Source organism: Notolepis coatsorum (assembly GCF_963971535.1).
Source record: "Notolepis coatsorum genome assembly, chromosome: 10".
NCBI lineage: Eukaryota > Metazoa > Chordata > Actinopteri > Aulopiformes > Paralepididae > Notolepis > Notolepis coatsorum.
The window spans coordinates 38,526,792-38,549,931 of NC_140174.1; the positions used below are offsets into that span (position 1 = coordinate 38,526,792).

Below are 23,140 nucleotides of genomic sequence, written 5' to 3' on the forward strand. Positions count from 1 at the left end.
AATTATGCATTACTAAATATACTAATGTATGTACACTGCAAGTGCTTTTATTGATGGCAGTATGTTTTAGCCTAGGCTACTGTAGGCTAGCTGTATTACTACTGTAGCTAGCTAACTAAACGGTACCTTGCTTAGCTGATTCTATGCTAACCTGTGTTCTCAATTTAGAAATAAAGTGTACAAATTATTTTAGGATTATTTGCACAAAATATACCCATAGCACTTTAAAATTCAGTGTGAATTGCTTTTTAAAGCTAACTTAACTCAATCAGCGCCAGACCCGATGATAGTCGGGTTATCTCGCTATGCGTTGAGCGCCAGGACCCCCGAAAACCCGAGTATAGTCTGGTTTTCATCGTTATTTCTTTTATTCGATATTTCCATTCATTACAGGCACACAGGCTCAGGGTTAACATGGGGAATCATCCTGTGAATGCCAAAGTGCAATACCGGCCGCATCCACCCAGGTGGCAGTATCGAGCACCCTTTGAAACATTATATCTTGGCCTGTGCGTCGATCAAAAGTCTCTGGTCGGACTTTTCTTTGTCGGGCAAGTGGAGCGGTTGTCCTAATCGGATTGAGAAGTGCCAAGTGCTCCCGATGCATGATGTGTAGCGGATTATGTTGGCAACACGATTGACACCAATACTGGGACTCGCGATCAGATAATTGGAATATTCTTTTTGGGGTACATCCTAGTGAAGGTAAGGGCTATATGGTATCAATCCTGCTGTGATCCAACCATGACTTCACTTCGATCACAACATATGTGTGTAACGTTACTCCACAACGCGTGCTGTTGGTGAAGATCAAAGCATCAAAAAAAGAACCCCCCCCCCCCGCCCTTTCATGCATTCATGATGAAACATAATACCGATAATATAGATTTGATTTCGAAATAGTAGCGTGTACTTCAAATTACTTTATTTTCCTTTCGGAACTTCATTTGTGCAGTGGTCAGGCGAGTGTACAGGCGAGAAACGGAAACGTTTTTAGTGAAATGCACGTATTGCTGCATAGCGTAGTTTTCTGGGATTAGACAGGATTACTCTAAAACTATACTCATATTCACCAAGGTATAAAACGGGAATGTATGTGTAGCAGGGTGGCTTATCCCTGCTTTATGGGAGTGGATGTACACAGCCACCTGGTAGTGAGAACGCAGCAGAGCTGGGTCCGGCTGAGTCCCCGGCTGTAGGCCAGGAATGTTGAAGTGGAGGTCGAGCAGCGCGAGTCACTAACCTAGGGATGGTGCGCTGGTCCTTCTTGCCCTCCAGGGCGATCAGCAGTAGCTCCCCACACACCCACACTTCCCCCAATACTTCCTGGGCCCTCCCACACCCGATGGCAGTAAGGATGGATGATATATTCGCTCCCCAAAGCAGTACCCTTCCTGATTGATGAGTAGAGACCTTTCCCAATGAACTATAGGCAGGGGGGTGGGGAAAGGGTTCAATTGTAATGAACATTAACAGACACGCACACAGTGGTTCCATTGAGATCTCTTTTACTGAAAGTCTGATCCACATTACAAATATTTACACAGGAATGAAAGTTATTTCCGCACCGGGCACCTAGTGCTCTCGCTCTACAGTACAGACTAAAGTTCTTCCCACACTGGGCTAGACACAGTAATAACCCCTTTCCTTTAAGGGTTTATATACTGATTTGCTTCTCCGTAGGTGGGGAGAGAGGGGAGGAAGAGGGAGAGGGATAAAGGAGCTATTCAATGGGATTTTTATAAAAGAACACACATTATTACCACATTCAACCAAAATGACAGTGGGCCCACGTTGCAAATAAAAGTCCTATCTATAGCCGGCTTTCCCCCAAAATAATAAAGGTTGGGGCGCCCCTAAACACTGTTACCAGCGTCAGTTCAAAGCACTGCTTCTCTTCGCCCTTAAAGAGCCCTCGCTGTAACCGGCTTGAGTGTACTTAACCAAGTGGCGGGCCCGCTCCCACCACCAAACGTCCGTGTGGTGAGATGGCCGTCGAGAGGTCCTGTGATAGCAGGCAGCAGGGCTGGGTAGACATTGGGCAGGTCCGCTGCTGGGCTGAAGGGGTGGGGCGACACGCGGGCTAAACTGTGGTGCTAGCCTAACTGAAGCTAAGATGTGGGTCGGGATGACCCCCTGTCATGACGCATATACTTCAGCTAAAACGCAATGTGGGCAATATCTACCACACTCTTCGGCAGTAGCTCGTCTGCTTCTTCGTTCACAATGTCTCTTCCGCATTAACTAAAAGCTAAACTATCGCATACTCATTACTAACCCGCTTCGTAACTGGGTTTATATCTTGCATGCTTGATGTCCGGAGCTCCAGCTCCGTGCGACCTCTTCCTTCTCTGGAAAACGATGAAGAGAGAGTTCCTCCGGCGCGCCCTGAGCCCATCCTTCTTCACCTGTGTCTCCCTGCCCAACGTCGCCATCAGCTCCCCCTGGCGGTACCTGTATCATGTCCCACTATTAAGTGTCAATGTTAGGATAGGGAGGATCAAGAGAGGTCAGCAAGTTAAGTGTCAATGTTAGGATAGGGAGGATCAAGAGCGGTCAGCCAGTTACACAACGTCCTCGCGAACACAGGGAATGCAAGGAATTAACGTTAGACACATTGAATTATTGTTAGACATATTCAGGTGTCTACATATGGATGATAGATAGTCGATGTCAAATGGGCCATAGTATTGTATCCATAGCTATAATATAGAATATAGCCCTGCAAACACTGCCACTTATTCCTATCTCTTATTAGATTTGCGTGGTAAGTACAAACGATGCTCAACTGCCTGGCGTCCATTGAGTTAAGAGTGGTAGTAAACTTAAAAGTGGGTTTAGCATTGGCCTATATTCTATGATTACAGAATGCCAAGGAGAGAAAGAAATTGGAAGAATATTAAAAAGCAGCTGAGAAATGCTGCGAGAGGCAGCTTCTCTTTGAAAAATTGGGTCCAAAGCAACAATAGCAAGGGAGGAGATAAGGATACAGGTATGTATTTGTAAGTCCTCACTACTAGCTATGTGTACAAGCTTGTCTCACAGAGCCATAGTTTGGATTATAACAATTTAATTTATTTATTTAATTAATATTAATGAATAATTATTGATTAATTTAACATTTAAATTAAATAGACCCTTTTCATTCCAATCAAGGCAAGAGGGCTAATGGTGGTAGTGCTATATGACATATTATTTTATAATACAATTATAACATTGTAGGCTACAGTACGAATATTACAATTATATTACTATTATAAAACAAATATTATTTGCTCCACCTTAGATAAAGACAGTACAGACAATGAAGATGGAGATATTCAAGAGGGAAATGATGATATCAGGAAGAGAGATGGTGAAGAGAAGTGGAGGAAAGAGAAAATACAGATGATTCTATGGAGAGAAATGATGAAGAATTTGAGGAAAGAGAGAATGCAGATGATTCTATGGAGAGAAATGATGAAGAAGTTGAGGAAAGAGAGAATGCAGATTATGCTATTATAACGGGTACGTCCTAGTACCCGTCACGAAACTTCGACCATGCCTCGAGTGGGAGTCGAGCCCAGAGCGTCTGCTCCGGGGCCAGTATAGCAAACCGCTGCGCCAAGAAGGGAATTCCCCCCTAAGCGCTCGGTTTATCTGCCTCTGGGGAGTGAGTTTTACACACTTCTATGTGCCGTAGTCACACTATCGCGGCACATATCCGTTACATTCACCCCCCCTAAACTCACACCACCCAAGGCATCCGGGTCACGGCACCAGTATAACGGGTACGTCCTAGTACCCGTCACGAAGCTTCGACCATGCCTCGAGTGGGAGTCGAACCCCGAGCGTCTGCTCCGGGGCCAGTATAGCAAACCGCTGCGCCAAGAAGGGAATTCCCCTCTAAGCGCTCGGTTTATCTGCCTCTGGGGAGTGAGTTTTACACACTTCTATGTGCCGTAGTCACACTATCGCGGCACATATCCGTTACACTATGAGAGAAATGATGATGAAGACGGTCATGGAGATGCTAAAGAAAGCGAGGATGAAAATTATTATGGGAGAGAAATTATTCAAACAACAACAAATAACTTGAATGCTCTCCTGTTGCCATTAAGATATCCCACTGATCCAGCCAGTATCCAGGTACAATATATTAAGTTTAATGGAGAGAATGGGGAAGATAGAGGGGGGGAGGGAGAGATAGAGGAGAGAAAGAGAGGACAGGATGAGAGAAGGAGAGGACAGGACATGAGGAGAGAAGGAGAGGACAGGAGGAGAGAAGGGGAGGACAGGAGGAGAGAAGGGGAGTACAGGAGGAGAGAAGGGGAGTATATGAGGACAGAAGGAGAGGGCAGGAGGAGAGAAGGGGAGTACAGGAGGAGAGAAGGGGAGTACAGGAGGAGAGAAGGGGAGTATAGGAGGACAGAAGGAGAGTATAGGAGGACAGAAGGAGAGGGCAGGAGGAGAGAAGGAGATGACATGAGGAGAGAAGGGGAGGAGAGAAGGACAGTTAGGAGAGAAAAAGGAAGAAGCACTTGAATTCACTTTAACTGTTACACTGTTTTATATCCTGTAAAATATATGTTGTAAATAGCTTTTAAAGAATAGGTTCACTATTTTTCAACCCAGACCATATTAAAATGCTGTTTCCCAAATATTTATATTCATCACTGATATCTTTAGCATTGATAAATGTACCACTGCAGCAATGGTTTAGGCCTTCAAACACCATGATAATCTACTTTTCAACCACCATGATAATTTACTTTTTAAACACCATGATAAATCTACTTTTCAAACACCATGACAATGAGGTGAAATAAACATTTGAAAGGTGTATTGTTCCTTCCCTGTGTTTTTAGCATAGAGATGTGGTTATACTATTAATCTGGATTGTCTATGTTATTCTAATGTTAATCTTAATCAAGGATGAAGACTATTTCACCATACATGATGCATCATAGCTTTTTGTTCACTGATGGGGTCCCATGTTGTGCAGTAGGTGCCATTTTTTTCTTTTCGCCCCTACCCTTCAAACAGCCTGAGTCCGCCACTGCTCAACAGTAAAGCACACCTCCAGTGACCAACGGTAATATCACCATATCATGATGAGCAAAACACTACATCCTACTGATAAATTGGGTATTTATTTATTCATTCAGAGTTTAAGTTTAGGTCATTTGCCAGAATTATTTTGGGACCATATCAATAAGGGCTATATTCACAAACATTCTCTCGAAGAGTTTGATATGTAGATGGGAAATATGTCTCTATTCTCATTTATTATTGGTGGTGGGGCTACCAATTTGTTTGGATCACTGATTGGGCCTTTAACCAATGGATATTACGTGTGGTTTAGCACACACACACACTACATTTAGTCATTTAGCTGACACTTTTATCCAAAGCGACTTACAAGTTCTGTACGACAAGTCATCAGGAAGGGCACAAAATCTATCAGCTGAGTAACAATGTTCATCAAAGTGTTGAGTGCTACAGTGTAGGTTAGTATATTAGGACAAGTGCATGACAATAAGGTTAGTTAGGGTTAGATTATAATTTTTTTTCTCTTTCATTTCAGATAATCATTGAAGAAGTGCGTCTTTAGTCGACGGCGAAAGATTGGACGGGTTTTGGCTGTCCTAACTGTGGTGGGCAGTTCGTTCCACCATTGTGGGGGAAGGAGTGAGAATAGGCGGCTTCTCCTTGATGACCCTCCCGGAGCTCGGATAGGAGTGGGTCTGAGACGGCCAGAAGATGCAGAGCGTAGGGGTCTTGAGGGTGTGTAGTTAGAGACCATTGACCGGAGGTAGGCGGGAGCGGTTCCCTAAACGTTCATTGGGGGTGCATGTGTTGTGCAAAGCAAATAATTACATTAAAAACAGTGTACAATGTATATCTAATTACTGTCCAAGTTCTTCTAAATTGAATATCACCATATTAAAACACTGGTTTCTTCTGTGAGAAAAGGCCTGTAATTTACTGCAACACATTCATATAAAAATATTTATTTCATACATTCATACATGCGCATCTCCAGTCATAAATATGGACATTATAAAATACAATATTTAAAGATTTGAGCCCAACAGAATACTGGAACATTACCATATATGATCAATACACTGACATACAAAATATACTAGACATAATTGCTTTAACATTTCTACAAATACACAATTTTGTCAAATAAACAGAATTGTGCCAGAATGTTGAGGTGCTTAGAAGAAATTTGCCAAAGAAGATTGTTTTTTTGGTAGCAACATTTAAAAAAAAGAAAAGTCCCCTTTAAAAGACAAATACAAAAGACATGTCCACACATGAAATACACTGCATGTATATAATTAAATTATATGATATATTTCCCTTTTTACAGTTCACCATATCAAGGGTGGTCTGTATTCCCACAAGGCTGTAAAATGAGTTACAAAAGTTACAGTACAGTACAGTATGAACTAACTTCTCTCATACATCCAACACTGACAAGACAATTGACATACTGTAGTCATGCATGTCCGTTGCAGACCCCAAAAAGGGACCTATGAGTCTTTTTTAAATGTATTTTATTATCCAAGTCTCCGAGCACTTTCAGTGGTATAACTATTTACATCGCAGGACCTTAGAAAACCAATCAAAAGTCGAGGCATACATTCGGTATCAGCAGAAGTATTCATTCGGAGGTCCCTCAGTCCTAGCCGTGGCCTCTGAGTCCACACTAGACCTGGAAGAGAGCAGTCTGTTGGACTCGTCCGGGTTTAGCCTGGCCAGATACTCCCCTTCCATGCCTTTTCCTTTGGCCCCCGGGGCCAGGGTCTCGAACGTGACGTAGGAGTCCTGCGTTTCCTTGGACTGTTTCCCCAGGAGCTTCTGACAGCGCTTCTTCAGCGCCCCGCAGCAGACGATCAACGTCAGGGGAACGGCGATCACGCACGCCACGGTTATCACCACCACGTTAATGAGCTTCTGGGTGCCGCTGGCGCTGGCCGCCTCGTCCGTTGAGAAGATTACGCACTGTTCCTTTTTAGGGATCAGGCCTTTGACGCAGACGCAGGCAATGTACTTTGTCTTTGGCACCAGGCCGTCAATGGTGATCCGGTTCTTCCCAGCGCTGACGTTGATCCGACGCATGTCTCGTTCGCCGAACACGGCATACAGGACGCTGAACTCTGTGGTGTTGGTGGCTGCCGGGGCTCGCCAGTTAAGAGAGACGGTGTGGTCGGTGTCGCCGATCACCTTGACCGAGCGCACTATCCTTTTCTCTCTGACCTGCTGTAAGGAGGAGGTGTTGGCTGCCAGGTTGCTCAGGACGCCCTTCTCTACGTCCGCCTGCCCCACAGCGTTGGGTCCAGCAATCTGTCCCTCTGCAGCGTCATCAGAAATGCTATAGCTCTCAATTTCGTACTTCCCAGTGAAGCCATTGCTATTGAGAGGCTCAATGACAGGCTGGGCAGCGGTGGTGGTTGGTGGAGGAACGTATCTGGCAACAAGTTTATCCTGGTAGGCTGCCTTTCCAAACCCACTGTTTTTCTTTCCCCTGACTCTCTTAGAAATGGCCCCCGTTTCCTCTGACCTAAAGGAGTCTGTAATGACCAGGGAGATGATGGCATCTGCAGTCCCCACAAAGTTGGTTGCTTTGCAGACATATTTCCCAGAATCATGATAGGAGACAGCAGGCACGCTCAGGATTGACCAAATGATTCCTTCCTTTGAAATCTCTTCCTGAACTGTAAAAAGAACAGACAATAGACCATGTTAATTAAGAAGATTGATGCAAACATCCAAACTTTAATCTCATCGATACACTCTCTGGACTGCACAAAGCCAAAAATAGTAAGTACTGTTCTTATCTTAGCCAGACGGGTGTGTCAGAAATAGGTTCAACAGGACTCACTGGTGCCATTCATCTTCTTGCCGTCAGCACGGGTCCAGGAAAGCTCAGGAATGGGAACCCCAATGGTCCCGCAGCGCAACAGAACATTGTTGCCCAAGGAGCTGCGCACGCGGGCCACCGCAGTGTGGACGCGGGGCCCCTGACACCTCTGCAGCTCCGCCTCGGTGAAGAGCACCCCCGACAGGCTCTCTGGCTCAGTGCACCTCAACATGGTGTCAACAAGAGCCACGGAGGATGACGGGGACTTCTCGAACTGGACCAGGTCGTGAAGCCTGCAGTCACACAACCACGGATTGTCATGGAGACCTAAAGTAAAGAAGAAATATGACATTCATCATAAATAAATAAATGCACAAACCTAAATCGTTCAACAAAGGCTCTTCGGCTGTCCTATTCTGCATTTATCCGGTCATATCTGCATTAATCCTTAATGTGTTCCTTTATGTGTTAATCCTCCACAAAGATACATTTATAGTATATACTGCTAGACCAAAGATGTATGCTGCAGACCTAAATAAATGGATCTAGCATAACAACTTGACACATTTGGCACAATTAATTAGACTAATCCCTTACTCCTTTTTAAAAATGGCGATGGAATCCTATTTACTTCCACATTACATAACATGCCACCACTGTCCATGCAAGGCAGCTTAAAACAGAATACTTCCCAGTGTCATCATCATACAGTGTATGTCAAGGCTTGATCCCTACCAATAATTAGTTTGGATGTATCCACATCTTGAGATGGCTTCACAATAAGCCACATAGTAAGGACCTCAGCAGGGACTGTTGTCAGACTGTTGCTTGACAAATCCAGATAAGTTATATTCTTGATATATCTTGTTGCCTCAGCGGGGATAGATGCAATTTTATTATTGTGCAAATCAAGGAGCCTTAGGTTTGGCGTATCGGTCAGAGATTCCCAGGGGAACGAGGTGAGGGAGTTGCCATCCAGTCTCAGCTCATCCAAGCTGTACAGGCCACGGAAACTATCCACGTTCAAAGAGTTCAACGAGTTGAAGGACATCCACAAAAACTCCAGGCTGTTGAGGTAGTGGAAGTTCTCGCTTGCGATCTTTGTGATTGCGGTCTTCTCGATGCGTAGTTTAGACGTGTCCGTCGGGAAATTTAGTGGGACCACAGTAATCGCTGGGTCATTGCAAAGGACACTCCTAGAGGAAACGGGAAATGTATTAGTTCTAATTCAAAATAAAACGTCGAGTATTCTTTATATGGACATACAATGGCATGTGAGCTTTTTTGTATAACTTTAGATCTTATATTGTTAAAATATCTAATTATTTTGCTTCTCTGGTTTACATTTGACTCAGTAAAACACATACTTCACTAACAAGCAAAGGAGATTAAAAAGCAACTGCAAGTTAATCCTCCACTATATACAGAGCTGACCTCAAATTAAATTTAGCACACAACAAAAACAATTATAGCCTACGTTTTTACCATCTAGATTTGCAACGATAACGAGTAGAATTACTTTAGTCGTACCTTGCTTTCGAGCCGTCACTCAATTTGTGAAAAAAACAGCTACATTGTGCGGGACAAGAAGCGCAGAGCAGCGGAAGGCAAATTAATGCCACACAAAAACCAACAGTAAAGCCTCGAATCATTTTTCTCCCACAAACCTCTAAATGCTATTAAACTAAACTACGTCGTACGACTACGAGTATAACAATATAATATAATATAATGCGCTGTTTCGCTTATCCGACCACTAGATTCATCATGTCTTGCTTGCTCAGAGCTCCATGCTGGACTGGCTGTTCCAAATCCTCAGATATAAAGCCAAGGATAGACAGGGATTAGTGAACGGAAAGGACTTGGGTTATTTTCATTCACACGATTATTGCTTCCTGGAAGCTGATAGGCTGCATAGTTTTTACGGGGAACACTTCCCAATATTGATTGGGTTGGATACGGGACGCACCTTTCATTCAAATTAACAGACTATACAGTTTTCATTATTCAGAAGTTTTTTTCCGCATACAATATGACGCAGTGCCACAGCTCATTGGCCAAGGTTGTCATTATGATAATCACCTGGCTGCTAATGTATTATACAATCACCTGTTTTTGCGACAAAAATAGGAAAACTGCTTTGACTGAGTGATGGCACGCATATAGTACACAGGAGGTCCTTTGTCCCCACAGCCAGACTGTTCAACAATTCAGTCTAGTGAGGGGGACCTTGACATTGACCTGTGGCTGTTGGTTGTTGTTTGTTTCCTGTTCGCCACACCTGTTTTATACAGGTCTGTTTTATACACCTGTTTTTATACACCCTTTTTTATACACCTGTTTTATTTATCACGTTTTTATTATTATTACTGGTAGATCTGATGTACTTAAATGTTTATCATGTGCTTACTTTTTTAAATTCATGATGCGGTGAACGACTGAGAAACTGCATTGTCTGTGTCTTTTTTATTGTCTGTATATTTGTCTATTGTGTGATGCGATACCCTGGATTTCCCCTAGGGGGTGAATACAGTATCTATATCTATGTGTATCTATCTATCTATCTATCTATCTATCTATCTATCTATCTATCTATCTATCTATCTATCTATCTATCTATCTATCTATCTATCTATCTATCTATCTATCTATCTATCTATCTATCTATCTATCTATCTATCTATCTATCTATCCCTCTCTCCACACACTACTTTAGCGCTCTACATGGATAAAGACAACGATAATTCCACACTCCCTGGATCAAATAAGGTTTCATCAGTTCGATTCAAGCATTATAATCAATAAGTAGCCAATGTTTGTATATTGCTTAATTTTAGGGGTACCTCTTATGGGTTTTATTTTGCCACAGTATATCTTTATGGTAACCTAAATATATTGACTCACTTATCGACAGGAACGAATGGAGGCCTGATGCACTCTATGATTTATAAATTCAGCCATTTACATAGGCTACCTGGGTGACAGAGAACAGACCAATCAAAATTGCAGTGGCACACACATATACATACAATTGGAAACAATGGCCAGTAGATGGCAGCGGAGAGTAACCAAGGCACATTTAATTCAGTCATTTTATAATAATAATCTTGCCTTGTTCAATGTTGTTGTTTGTGATGACACTATTCATTGCCTGGTCACAGTGGCCAGTAGATTCATAATTTCTAGCTGCACAATTAGTTTTTAGTGGAGAAAATACGTGATGGAGGACCAGCTGGCTACCTGATTTAGAATGATGTGAGTGTAGAATTGATTAGATTAACCAGCCACAACCAGAATTTAACCGCATTTGGCAGGTGCACATGGTTAGTTTTCGTTCTGAATCCTGTTCCTGTTGCAGACTCAGTGTCAAGAAGTTTTGATATGCTGATGCTTCCCTGATCAACTCGATCATTAAGTTTAAACATCCAATCCAAAGTAATGATTCATATCCCTCTTTGCATTGTGGGGGACGTATCATATTTTCAAGTAACATTTTTGCATTGTTTTTTGTTGTATTATTTAGTCTATTGCACTAAGTGATGTATACAATTTAATATCCACACTCTCCTATTATTTATTGTTTATTGAAGAAAGACAGCAACAAATTTACACAAATATCTTGTCTTGGTGACCTTTGATATGGAGTAGGGCCAGGGGCTTACGTTCTTGAAATAAATCTGTTTCACCTTCTAAATGCAGGACACAGACACTCTTAGTTCTGTCATTCATAATATGACTTGGCCTTGTTCTGTACTGTACATGCTCTGTACTGTGGTAAAGCTTAGGTGGTGTTTCATATAGGGACTCGGACACCGTGGCCATAACGTCTTTATTGTCTAACCCAATTGCGCCTGTCTGACGCCTTACAGCAACAGCTATGGATGCCCATAAGGGACATCCACTACATCTCCCCTTCTCCCAGGAATAAACCTAACATCCTCAAGTATAAACATCCTCAAGTATATTCAGACATCCACTACAGACATCCATTACATCTCTCCTTCTCCCAGGAATAAACCTAACATCCTCAAGTATATGTTGAAATACTCTAAAGAGAACCATAATGTAACATTACATAACATTCCTGTACAGATAAACACAACTGTCCATACAGGTAAGTGCGTTCTAGCCGTAAGGTGAAACACCCCCTTTTTTTTTTTTTTTTTTTTTTACTGAGCGTAGTCTTTGAGCCATTTTGGCGGCTTTATCTGCCGACTTGGAACGTTTCTCACATTAGTCCCTGTAATCTCTCTCTCTCTAGTCAGGGCGCCTGGTGCTATTTCCTCCTCCGTTGTTTGCTCCTCCTTTGGAGTCTGTGTCTCTTGTGGAGAGCTTGCAGATGAGCCCTGTTCCTTCTCACCACCTCTTCTCCTGCCCGGACCACATAGGAGCGTGGTGTGTCAGCCTTCCTGAGCACCGTAGCTGGCCGTTTTGAGGTGGAGATCCACACCGATTGACCCGGTCTCAGTTCCGGCTTCTGTGTGGCCCGGTGTCTCTCATTAAAGTTCTGTGTCTGGCTCAGTTTCAGTTGGTAGTCCTTTTCCTGAAAGGCCTTCGTTTTGGGCCATTGTGGTTTCAGTTGGGCAGGTGCCTGTGGCAGTGGGGAGCGGAGCTTCCTGCCCATCAGGAGCTCAGCAGGTGATGGTCCATGCTGCAATGGTGTGACTCGTAGCTCACCAATGTTGTAATTACATCTCACTAGCAAGCCAGCTCTCTCGTAATACGTTGTAGCTGTTTTCCTGCTGCGCCAACACTGGGCATTTTACGTACAATCTACAGGTGCATGGGCTCACGCTGTCTACGGCGTGATGAAGGGACATATGAAAAGGGGGCAAATGATAAAAATACTTTCAGGTAAATAAACAGCGTAAATATATATCTTATACAAATAAACAACATATAAGGTATATAAAATAATAAATGTGGACTTTAGGTGTTAATCTGGACCTTCAGAACAGCCGCCCCAAAATTAGTCGGAACCTAATTAGCAATCAAAAATTGGGGCACAGATTAATATCAAATGTCAAGTCGATTTCTCCATAAGGGCCTATGGGGAGTTGGAGGTAAGCTATGAAGTCGATGGGTTATCGTCATCGTCAGGGGAGTCAGGGAAAGCAGGAAGCTCAATCAACTTAGCTACTGGTCTGGTATAGGTCCGCCCTTGGACGATGACCTCTGCAGCTCTGACCTTCCCATCCGAGCCCTTGATAACTCGGCTTACACGGCCGGCTGGCCACGTAGCTCGGGGTAGTGACTGGTCTATGACCATCATGACGGTCCCCACAGTCAGGTTGTCCCTGTCTTTCACCCATTTCTGCCGGGTCTGAAGGGAGGGTAGGTAGTGTAGGAGGAAGCGAGCCCAAAATTGGTCGGCCAGCACTTGGCTGTCTCCACATTCTCCTTCCGCTCATTTCATCCTGTCTGTACACAGTCTGAGGAAGTGCAGGGTCCAGCCGCCAAATCAAGAGGTAGTTTGGGGTGATGGGGTCAACGTCAGCTACGTCGCTTGAAACGTAGCCGAGGGGCTTGGAGTTTAGGAATCCCTCAATCTCAGTAAGGACCGTAGCTAGGACTTCATCGCCCACAGTCTGGGCTCCAAGCACGGTGTACAGAGCAGTCTTAATTGATCGGACCTCCCTCTCCCATGTTCCCCCGAAATGGGGAGCATTCGGTGGATTGAACTGGAAGGTGACTTGAGATGGAGCAGGGCGGGCCTTGAGTTCCTCACCCATGCTCAGGAAGCTCTCCCTCAGTTCCGTGTCTCCTCCTCGGAAATTCGTCCCCTGGTCGGACAATAGTACTGCAGGGGTCCCTCTCCTTGCCTGAAACCTCCGGAAGGACATGAGGAACGAGTCGGTACTCATAGACTGAAGGAGCTCAATGTGTACAGCTCTGGTGGTCATGGATTTATACACAATACCCCACCTCTTCTCCGTTCCTCTTCCCCTCTTAACATTGAAGGGCCCTTAGCAATCCACTCCCGTGGAATGGAAGGCCCGCTCGCCGACTCTGAGGCGGCAGGGAGGCAGATCTGCCATCTTCTGTATAATAGGCTGTGCTCTCCACTTGCGACAGGTAGGGCAAGTTCGTTGGAACCGGCGTACAGCGTCTCTCCCTTGGAGTATCCAGAAGCGCCGCCGGATCTCCGCGAACACTCGCTCAGTCCCCGCGTGGCACACCACCTCGTCATATTTCTGAATGATCAGGTCTGTTACCCTGTGTCGGTTGCTTAGGACGATGGGATGCTTCACATCCTCGGCCAAGTCCGGGGCCCGTCTCAACCGGCCCCCACCCTAATGAGACCCTGGGCGTCGATTTCTGGGGCCAAGGTGAGGAGTCTACTGTCTGATGAGACCGGCTTCGCCCTAGTCAGACACTCTCTTTTTTTCTCTGGGAAAGAGTCTCTCTGCGCCCTCTGCAGCACCAGGAGTTCCGCTTCCTCGTAGGCGGCTGCACTGAGGTCTGTGGTGGGGGGGAGCTCTAGGTGGTGCCAGAGGAATGTCCTTTTTTGGGCACTCTCCAGAGTCTGACAGTCGTCTAAGTCTGGGCCCGTTGGAGCCTGGGCTTGACTCAGCCTGCAGAACGTGGACTTCTTTATTTCAGACTCGTGCTGGTTCGCATCCCGAGGTGTTGGGATAGGCCACTTCTCATCCGGGAGTCTGAGGAACTCTGGACTGTCACTGTATGAGTTGGGATGGGTGAGGTCGGCTAGGGACATCCCCCGTGTGATGACATCCGCCAGGTTCTGCTTGGTGTCAACATATCTCCAACATTCCGCTCCTACCAGGTCCTGGATTTCCGATACGCGGACTCCTACAAACACCTTGTACCGGCAGGAGGGGGACTGGAGCCAGGTGATCACGGTCATAGAGTCTGACCATAGGATGATCTCACGCACCGGTATGGTGAGCTCCTCTTTCACCATTTTGGCAAGTTGTGCGCCTACCAGGGCTGCGCAGAGCTCCAGTCGCGGAATCGACTGCTGCTTGCGGGGAGCAATCCTCGAGCGGGACAGGACAAAGGCTATGTGGACTTCTCCTCCCTCTTCTCGAGCCCTCAGGTAGGCCACTGATCCGTACACCATTTCCGAGGCGTCGCTGAAGACGTGCAGGTCGATCTCACAAGTCTCCAAGCGCACGGTAGGAGGGAAGTAGCTCCGCGGGATTGCAACCTTGCAGAGTAAGACGAGTTCATCCTCCCACTCTCTCCATTTGGCGGCTAGGTGCTGGGGTATGGGGTCATCCCAGCCCTGCTCCTTTGCCCATAGTTCTCTCACCAGCATCTTCGCCCATGTGGTGAAGGGGAGGATGCACCCCATGGGGTCGTACTGGCTGGCGAGTGTTCGGTACACACTCCGCCGAGTGGTCAGCCTAGTCGTGGACGCCTCCTGGTCCGTCCTCAGAGGTGTGTGCCGGTAGTGAAGCGAGTCCGTTTTAAAGCGCCAGACGAGACCCAGGGTCATCTCTTGCGCTTCGCCTGGGGTGTGCGCCATCGAGGTCTCGCTGCTAGCGGCCTTTGTCTATGGAGGGAGGTGCCGGAGGACTTGAGGTTCGCTACTGGCCCACTGTCGGAGGTCAAATCCACCTTTGGCTAGCGAAGCCCGTAGCTTCATCATGATGTTCTCTGCTTCTCCGGGTGTGGATACGCTCTGTAGACAGTTGTCCACATAGAAACATCGCTCAACGCTGTGTCGGACATCATCGCCAGCTCCGGGGTCTTCGGCCACGTGCTTCTGTAACGCGAACGTGGCGCAGCACGGGCTGCAGGTGGTGCCGAAGGGGAGTACCTCCCATTGGTATATCGACGGTTGTTCGATATACGGGTGTCGAGCCTCTCCCTCCACAGGAACCTCAGTAAAGGCTTGTCTTCCTCCATCAGCCGGACTTGTAAGAACATCCCCTTGATGTCACCGCTGATGGCCACTTTGTCCTGACGGAAACGTATCAGGACGCCGAGGAGGGAGGGTCCAAGTGTGGGACCGGGCAGGAGTAGGCTATTCAGATTCTGCTGTCCAATCTGATGGCTGCAATTGAACACAATGCGGTCTTTGCCGTTGTGTGTGACCTTGTGGTGGGGCACGTACCAGGACTCTGTCGTCCCTTCTGCCTTGCGGTCATCGATTTTCTTTATGTGGCCGGCCGCCACCAGCTTCTCGATCTCGGCGCGATAGATCACCGCTTGTTTGGGGTTCTTGGCGAGGCGCCGCTCAGTGCTATGTAGGTACTGGTGTGTCGCTCCCTTAGGCACACGCAGAGTGGGCATCCCTTCCCGCCTCAAGAGTGGGGTCGCGTACCTTAGCACTCAGTTGACCTCGACCCTAGTAGACTTCTGCTCTAGTAGAGCGATGGCAAACTTGTCCTCCTTGGACCGGACCATCTTCCGTTCGTTCTTGAATGGCAGCGCATCTAGCGTCCATAACCGCTCGACATGCTGTAGGAGAGTGGGGTCCGTGTCGCTCGCCTTGGTGTAAAGGCAGCGGGTGGACGTTGGTCGGATGGAAGGCCCGGAGAGGGGGCCCTGGAGCGTCCACCCCAACCGGGTCTTAACTGCGGCTGGGCAATGGGCATCCTCTGGGTCCGATGTGGACCGCGTCCGTAGGGACGATGAGGTCCGCGTGGTCTGACCCAATGAGTTGGGTCGGTGTGGCGCCGCTGATGGGCGGTATGGGCAGTTGGCGTAGGTGGTCGTACTTTTCCTTCAGTTGTTGGATGGGGTAATTGTAACGTGACAAGCCAATGTCGTAGCTCGTGAATACCTTGCCAATGACATACCGCTTCTCAGGCTGGTCAATCGCTGCAATGGTGAACGAGACAATTTCACCTCAATGGTCTTCAAGTCTCGACGAATGGTACGGAGAGTCATGGTCTCCTTGGGTCCCCGCAGGTCCAACTGGGTCGCGGCGGAGGCGAGGAGGAGTGTCTTCTCCGACCCGTCGTCAAGGACGGCGTAGGTGTCGAGTACTTTATCCCGGTGACTAAGGAGCACTCGGACCACCTTGAGGAGCACTTTGGAACTACCACTCTTCGCGGGGTCGTTGTAGAGTACGTCGGCTCCCGATTTGATCGGTGGAGCTGGGTTCCGCTTGTTGCACTCGTGCAGTGCTTCGAGGTGAGCGCCGTCACACTTGCCACACTTCTTCTTAAGGCGGCATTCTGCTGCCATGTGGCCGCGCGCGCAGCGGAAGCAGCGGCGGTTAACCTTAATCCACTGACTTACTTCGGCGGTGGTCAGTTTCTTGAATGCGTCGCACTGTGACAGCCAGTGTTCGCTGTCGCAGTATTGACATGCGACCTTCCACTTCCCCTTGGAAGGGGGGGTGTGACTCTTCTGCCGCGACCCAGACTCGGCCTGGTGCATCACTGTGATGGGCCTGCTTTGGTCTTTAGCCTTCCTCTGTCCCTCTTTAAGGTTCGATCCACCCCATGCGAAGGTGTCAAACCTTAGGCTGCTAACCTCTCTGGCGAGGAAGTCGGCAAGATCCAGCAGTGACTGCTCTGGGGCATTCAGGTCACGGTAGTTTTGTTGCCGCCGAAACCGTTCTTGGCGGAATGGGGGGAACTTCTCTAGAATGCGCTCCACGTTGGAGTTGGCGTACAGCTCATCCCCTTCTCCTGTTGGGACCCGAGCATCCCCACTAGGGACTGTACTTTGACTGATAGGTCATCCAGGGCCCGGTTGTCTTTAGCCGGGGGGAGACGTTCGATCTCATGTATCTCCTGAATGACATAATCCCACGTACGTCCATAACGTCCGTCAAGGGCAGCCAGGGTGTCAGAGTAGGGAGTGGGTGAATTGGAGTACGCCAGCGCAATGTTGTGCGCTCTAGTTACCTTGAGATGTTTAAGAAGGATGGCGTACTTGTATCGCTCATCCTGTACTCCTGACATGATTGTCTCTAGGCACATACGCAATTCGGTATATTGCGCTCGGTCTTCTCTGGTGAAGTCTGGGAATGTGGGTGTCCCGATGTAGGGTGCCATGGAGGGCTGCGACCCTGACACACGTTGGGGGAGAGGTGCCGGCGGCGAGTCTCCCGGTCCGTGGGGGCGTTGGTTCGTGCTGGGCGGGAACCAGGGGCTGGGTTACCAGGCGCTGGTCCTCAGTGCCGTCTGGTGCTCTAACTCCCTACTGGGAAGTGCTGGGGGTTCACGGCAGCGAGTCGTGAGTGAGACCGGGGCTGCGCTCGGTTTCATTGATTGGGATGGAGTAGTGCGGGTGGGCCGTCTGACCTCCCTTGTCCTCAGTCAGGCTCTGTAGTCGCTCAGCTAGCTGCTCTGCAACGTAAGCAGGTTCTTCCCTGAGGCGGGGTCCCATGTAGCTTCGTTGGGTCGGGGAGGGTGCCCTCGACCCTTGGCATGATGATCTCCGCGAGCTCCGGGTGTAAGAATGGGGAGTTACATTCCGGAGCGCTTGCGTCATCATTTGTGCCTGGAGGCGGTCACGTTCCATATCCTTCTCTGCTTGAAGGCGTTCTCTCTCTGCCTCGTGCTACGCTTCTCTTCCACTCTGAGATGTTCACGCTCACTCCTTTCTTCAGCCTGGAGGCGCTTCTCTTCCACTCTGAGATGTTCACACTCACTCCTTTCTTCAGCCTGGAGGCGCTTCTCCTCCACTCTGAGATGTTCACGCTCACTCTCTCGTTGCACCTGGAGGCGGTCCCTTTCAGGGATGACGCTGATGACCTTGATCCGGGGCTGCCCGGGCTGGGCGGCGACCTGGTCTTCTTACACGCTCCGAGATCCACCTCTGGGGCACGGTACTCTGTGGGTCTAGTCAAGTCATGCCTCGCTTGTCCCCCCCTGTAAGCTAGGTTAGCTGCACTAAAACTAGCTGGGGTCCCTACACCACTGTGTGCATCTGGGTTGACTCCTCTGTAAGGTTGGGCATGCTTGAGCTACCAATGCTATCCCTGCTTAGCATCCTCGTGGCTAAGCTAGTGGGTAAATCTACAGTGTAGCCCTCCAGGTACGGAGGAGGCTGACGCCGGCACATAGGGCATTCTAATGGGGGAGATCTGGTTGGGGAGTGTCCGCCGCTAGCCATATTATCACTGATAAGCTCCGGCTCGAAGGACCAATTGTAGCTAAGGGGCTACACAACCCTGACTGTATTTAAATTATGAGCTTGACAAATACTAAATGATTAATTAACCAAATATTAAATATACACAAGATGGCGGACACTCTATTAACTGGGAGGGGACAGGGTACCAAGTTGAATAATCACATTTAATGTTTAACATAAAACACACATGTAATATGTAACACTGATTTCCCTATACAAATACAATTTATATGCAACAATGTCCGAATGAATTATACAATTTATAGGCAACGAATGTCCGAAGTATTATAGGTCCTAAACTAATGGTACCAGATCGTTGCAGCTCTGAATGGAGGGGGGCGTGGTGAATAGCAAGGGGGAGAGAGGCGAGGACGGAGACGATGTTCTCTGGAGTTCCTACTCCAGAGGCTGATGCAGACCTGTGTGATATAATCCTGGCGTCGCTGGATAGGGGGTCTCATACGGACCGGGTCCTATAGTCCAACGCCCGAACTTCGGGTTCAATAGCTAGTTAGCCCTTTATGCTAAGGCTAACCAGCATGCAGTCCTCAGTAGCTAGTTGAATCCAGAACGCAGCTGAACTCAGCCCAAAGTCTCTCCACTGTCCTTTGTTATCTGCACGTCGGCAGATCTATATCGAAGTATATTACTTCACTTCTCCCAACTATATCACGCTGCCGTTTCCAACTCGTAGCTCACCAATGTTGTAATTACATCTCACTAGCAAGCCAGCTCTCTCGTAATACGTTGTAGCTGTTTTCCTGCTGCGCCAACACTGGGCATTTTACGTACACTCTACAGGTGCATGGGCTCACGCTGTCTACGGCGCGATGAAGGGACATATGAAAAGGGGGCGAATGATAAAAATACTCTCAGGTAAATAAACAGAGTAAATATATATCTTATACAAATAAACAACATATAAGGTATAGAAAATAATAAACGTGGACTTTAGGTGTTAATCTGGACCTTCAGAACACATGGCCTTTAACACCTCGATCACTCCTTTAGTTGTGGTAATGGGGGTTTTCTCTATTTCAATGTACCTTGAATAGTAGTCTACTGCTAACAGGTAGGTGGTGCCCTTCAGGAAAAACATATCCACTCCTACCTTTTGCCACGGCCGCTGAGGCAATGTCGATGGCATCATTGGCTCTGAGTCTGGATGCCGTGTCTGACTCTTCACGCATGTTTCACACTGTGTTACTACCGTAGCGATCTGACTACTTAAGCCCATCCACCACACTGACTGCTCTGCTCTCGCTCTGCACTTAGATATCCCCATGTGTCCCTCGTGTAAACGTGCCAGCATTTCTGCTTGCAAAGTCTCTGGTACTACTATCCTCCGTCCTTTCATTAAAAGGCCTCCTGCACAGTAGAGCTCACTCTGGTAGATCCGGTAGGGCTTTAGCTGCTGTGGCAGCTCCTCCTGTCTTGGCCACCCCTTTTTGCACTGCTGTATAAGCTGTCTGCAGACAGAGTCCTTTTGCTGTTCCTCAGCAATCTGTTGTACGCTGGTAAGCCCTGCTGTACTGCTTCAACACACATGTTACTGCCAGCGCCTCCTTCTCCACCTGGGCATATCTCTGCTCTGTGTCAGAGAGACTGCGTGAGATATAGGCTACTGGGTGCCACTCCTTGTTGTCCTGCTTTTGGGTGAGGACTGCTCCCACTCCAAAAGATGATGCATCTGCAAACACTCTTGTCTTAGCATTTGGCCTGTATTGTGCTAGCATCCTGTCTGAGGCCAGATCCAACTTCACCTTTTCAAAGGCTGTCTGCTGCACCTCTCCCCACACCCAGGCATTCTCTTTCACCAGTAAATCCCGTAGTGGTTTGGTAGTGTCGGTGAAAAGAGGTAAAAACCTTCCCATATATGTGGCCATGCCCAGGAACCGTCTCACGTCTGCGACATTTTGTGGAGCGGGCATGTCTACGATTGCCCTCACTTTCTCTGTGTCTGGTGCTAGGCCCCCTGCACTGACTTTGTGGCCTACGAACACTACCTCTGTCTGTGCGAACGCACACTTTTCATTTAGGGTCAGACCGGCTTCCTGAAGCCTGGAAAGGACCGCTGTGAGCCTTTCATCATGCTGGGCCTTGTCTACGCCACACACCAGCACGTCGTCTGCGTGGCATATTATGCCCGTCAGTCCGTCCAAGAGCTGCGACATGCGCCTCTGAAAATGTTCTGGACCAGAGCTGATTCCGAACGGCAGGACCTTGAAACAGAAGCGGCCACACAGAGTAACAAATGTGGTGAGCTCTCTGCATTCTTCTGATAGGAGGATCTGCCATAAACCTGAGCGTGTGTCTAGCTTAGTGAAGATCTTTGCCCCATTCAATTGAGCCAGTGACTGATCTGATGGTAGTATATGTCGTTCTCTACATACCGCCTCATTGAGTCTAGTCAGATCCACGCAGATCCTGATTTTCCCGTTGGGCTTCATCACGGGTACCATACCCGCACACCACGGTGTTGGCTTTTCTATTCTTAAAATTACTCCCATCTTTTCCATCCTCTCTAACTCCTCCTTAACTTTGTCTGCTAGTGGTATAATAGGCACTCTGCGTGGAGTAGTGAGTGCGTATGGTACTGCATCCTCTTTCAGGCGAATGCAGTAATCCCCATCTAGCCTCCCCAGGCCTGCAAACACTGTGGGGAATTTACGCCTGAACATTCCCCCTGGGTCCTCCAGTTCATCAACCCGCTCTACCAGTCGCAAGGCTTCAACTGCTGGCAGGCCTAATAAGGGTCTGACTAAAGAATCCACCACAAATACAGGCTGGACAACCGTTCCACTTTTGCCCTTGAGCTGGCATGTGACTTGCCCTGCTACCTGCAGCACCATGTTATTGGGCCCATACAGTTTCTTATTTGTTGCCATCAAGGGGCCATCTCTGCTATATTTATATAGCCTGGTGGGGATAGCAGTGACTGCTGCTCCTGTGTCTATTTTAAAAGAGATAACCTCTCCATTGAGTTCTATGTCTGTGTGCCAGCCAGAGACATGATCCTTCACTTCTCCTAGAAAAAGAGTGTCCTGTTGTAATTCTCCCTCCTCTAGCATATCATACACTGGCTGTGCGAAATGGCACACTGCAGCAAAATGCCCTGTTTTGTGGCACTCCCTACATTCTGCATTGGTAGCTGGACATTCTCTCCAGTTATGGGGGGGAAATCTACCACATTTCTGAAATTTCTCTGTGTTTTTGACTGTCTCTGTCTGTCTTGGTCTAGTATACCCCATTTGTTTGTGCCCATATGCCTCTTTCTTTTTGAATGGATGAGAGATCGCATCCACCTCTCTTCTCTCCTCTGTGTGTGGAGCCCCCCCCCCACGCATCACAGTCTGTTGCTGCTTCACCGTTTCCTGCTGTTTCACTTGACTGATGGCCTTGCTTAATGTCAAGTCGCAGTCTAGCTGCAGTTTCTCTGAAAGGGCCAGGGCCCTCATTTATCAACGTTGCGTACGCACAGATATGTGCGTAACCCGTTCGTACGATCATTTCTAAGCAAAGTGTGTGACTTATCAATTTGAACGTGTGCTTGACTTTGTGCGTATATTTACGCACAGCTCAGGGCATGCGTGCCTGGCGCCCGGCGGTAGAATATGGAGACTGCAGATGGACGGCATATGCTTTCATCAGTTTCATGCATTAGTTTCAACGCGGAAATAAGCTTTTGTTCATTAGTTTGACTGACGTGTTCTGTATGACCCCCCGTAATTCATTATAGTTAATTGTAAAATAGCAACAGCAGTGTAATTATGGTCAAAACCCTATAAATAGCATTTGGAATAATAGGTCTTTCCTTCTGAATGAATGCAGCATGGTTTATATATAGCGTTATCGGAATACTACGGGGTGTACTGACTTCGCTCCGCGTAACTCAACTCGTTATTATTTTGCGCATAGATTGCAGAAATACGGGAACGTTTTGATTATATTTAAAAGGCTTTGCCATTGTTAAACGAAATAAGTGGCATTTCGAAGCTGTAAGCAGAATACAAGTCATATGAACACCCACGATATAGTGTTCTTCCCCCTTCCTACTGTATAAGAAAGAATTAAAAACGCATTGCAACGAGAACAGAGGTTATTTGTTGAGTTTATGTGTATTACAAAACCCTTGCAATAAATGTGTCTTAAATGAATGAAAAGCATACATGCTCTGGATATATTCCACTTATTTCGTATTACAATGTCAAAGCCTTTTAA

The 23,140-nt window shown here is 47.3% G+C and overlaps 1 protein-coding gene across 1 annotated transcript; it reads right to left on the reverse strand.

Moving 5' to 3' along the window:
* Positions 1-6,642: 6,642 nt before the first annotated feature.
* On the reverse strand, positions 6,643-9,507 carry lrit1b (leucine-rich repeat, immunoglobulin-like and transmembrane domains 1b; the record flags this gene model as incomplete). The annotated part of the gene is made up of 4 exons (XM_084323008.1): positions 6,643-7,709; positions 7,877-8,182; positions 8,591-9,051; positions 9,386-9,507. 4 exons carry the CDS (start codon positions 9,505-9,507, stop codon positions 6,643-6,645), a joined length of 1,956 nt encoding a protein of 651 aa, XP_084179134.1.
* Between the last annotated feature and the right edge of the window lie 13,633 nt (positions 9,508-23,140).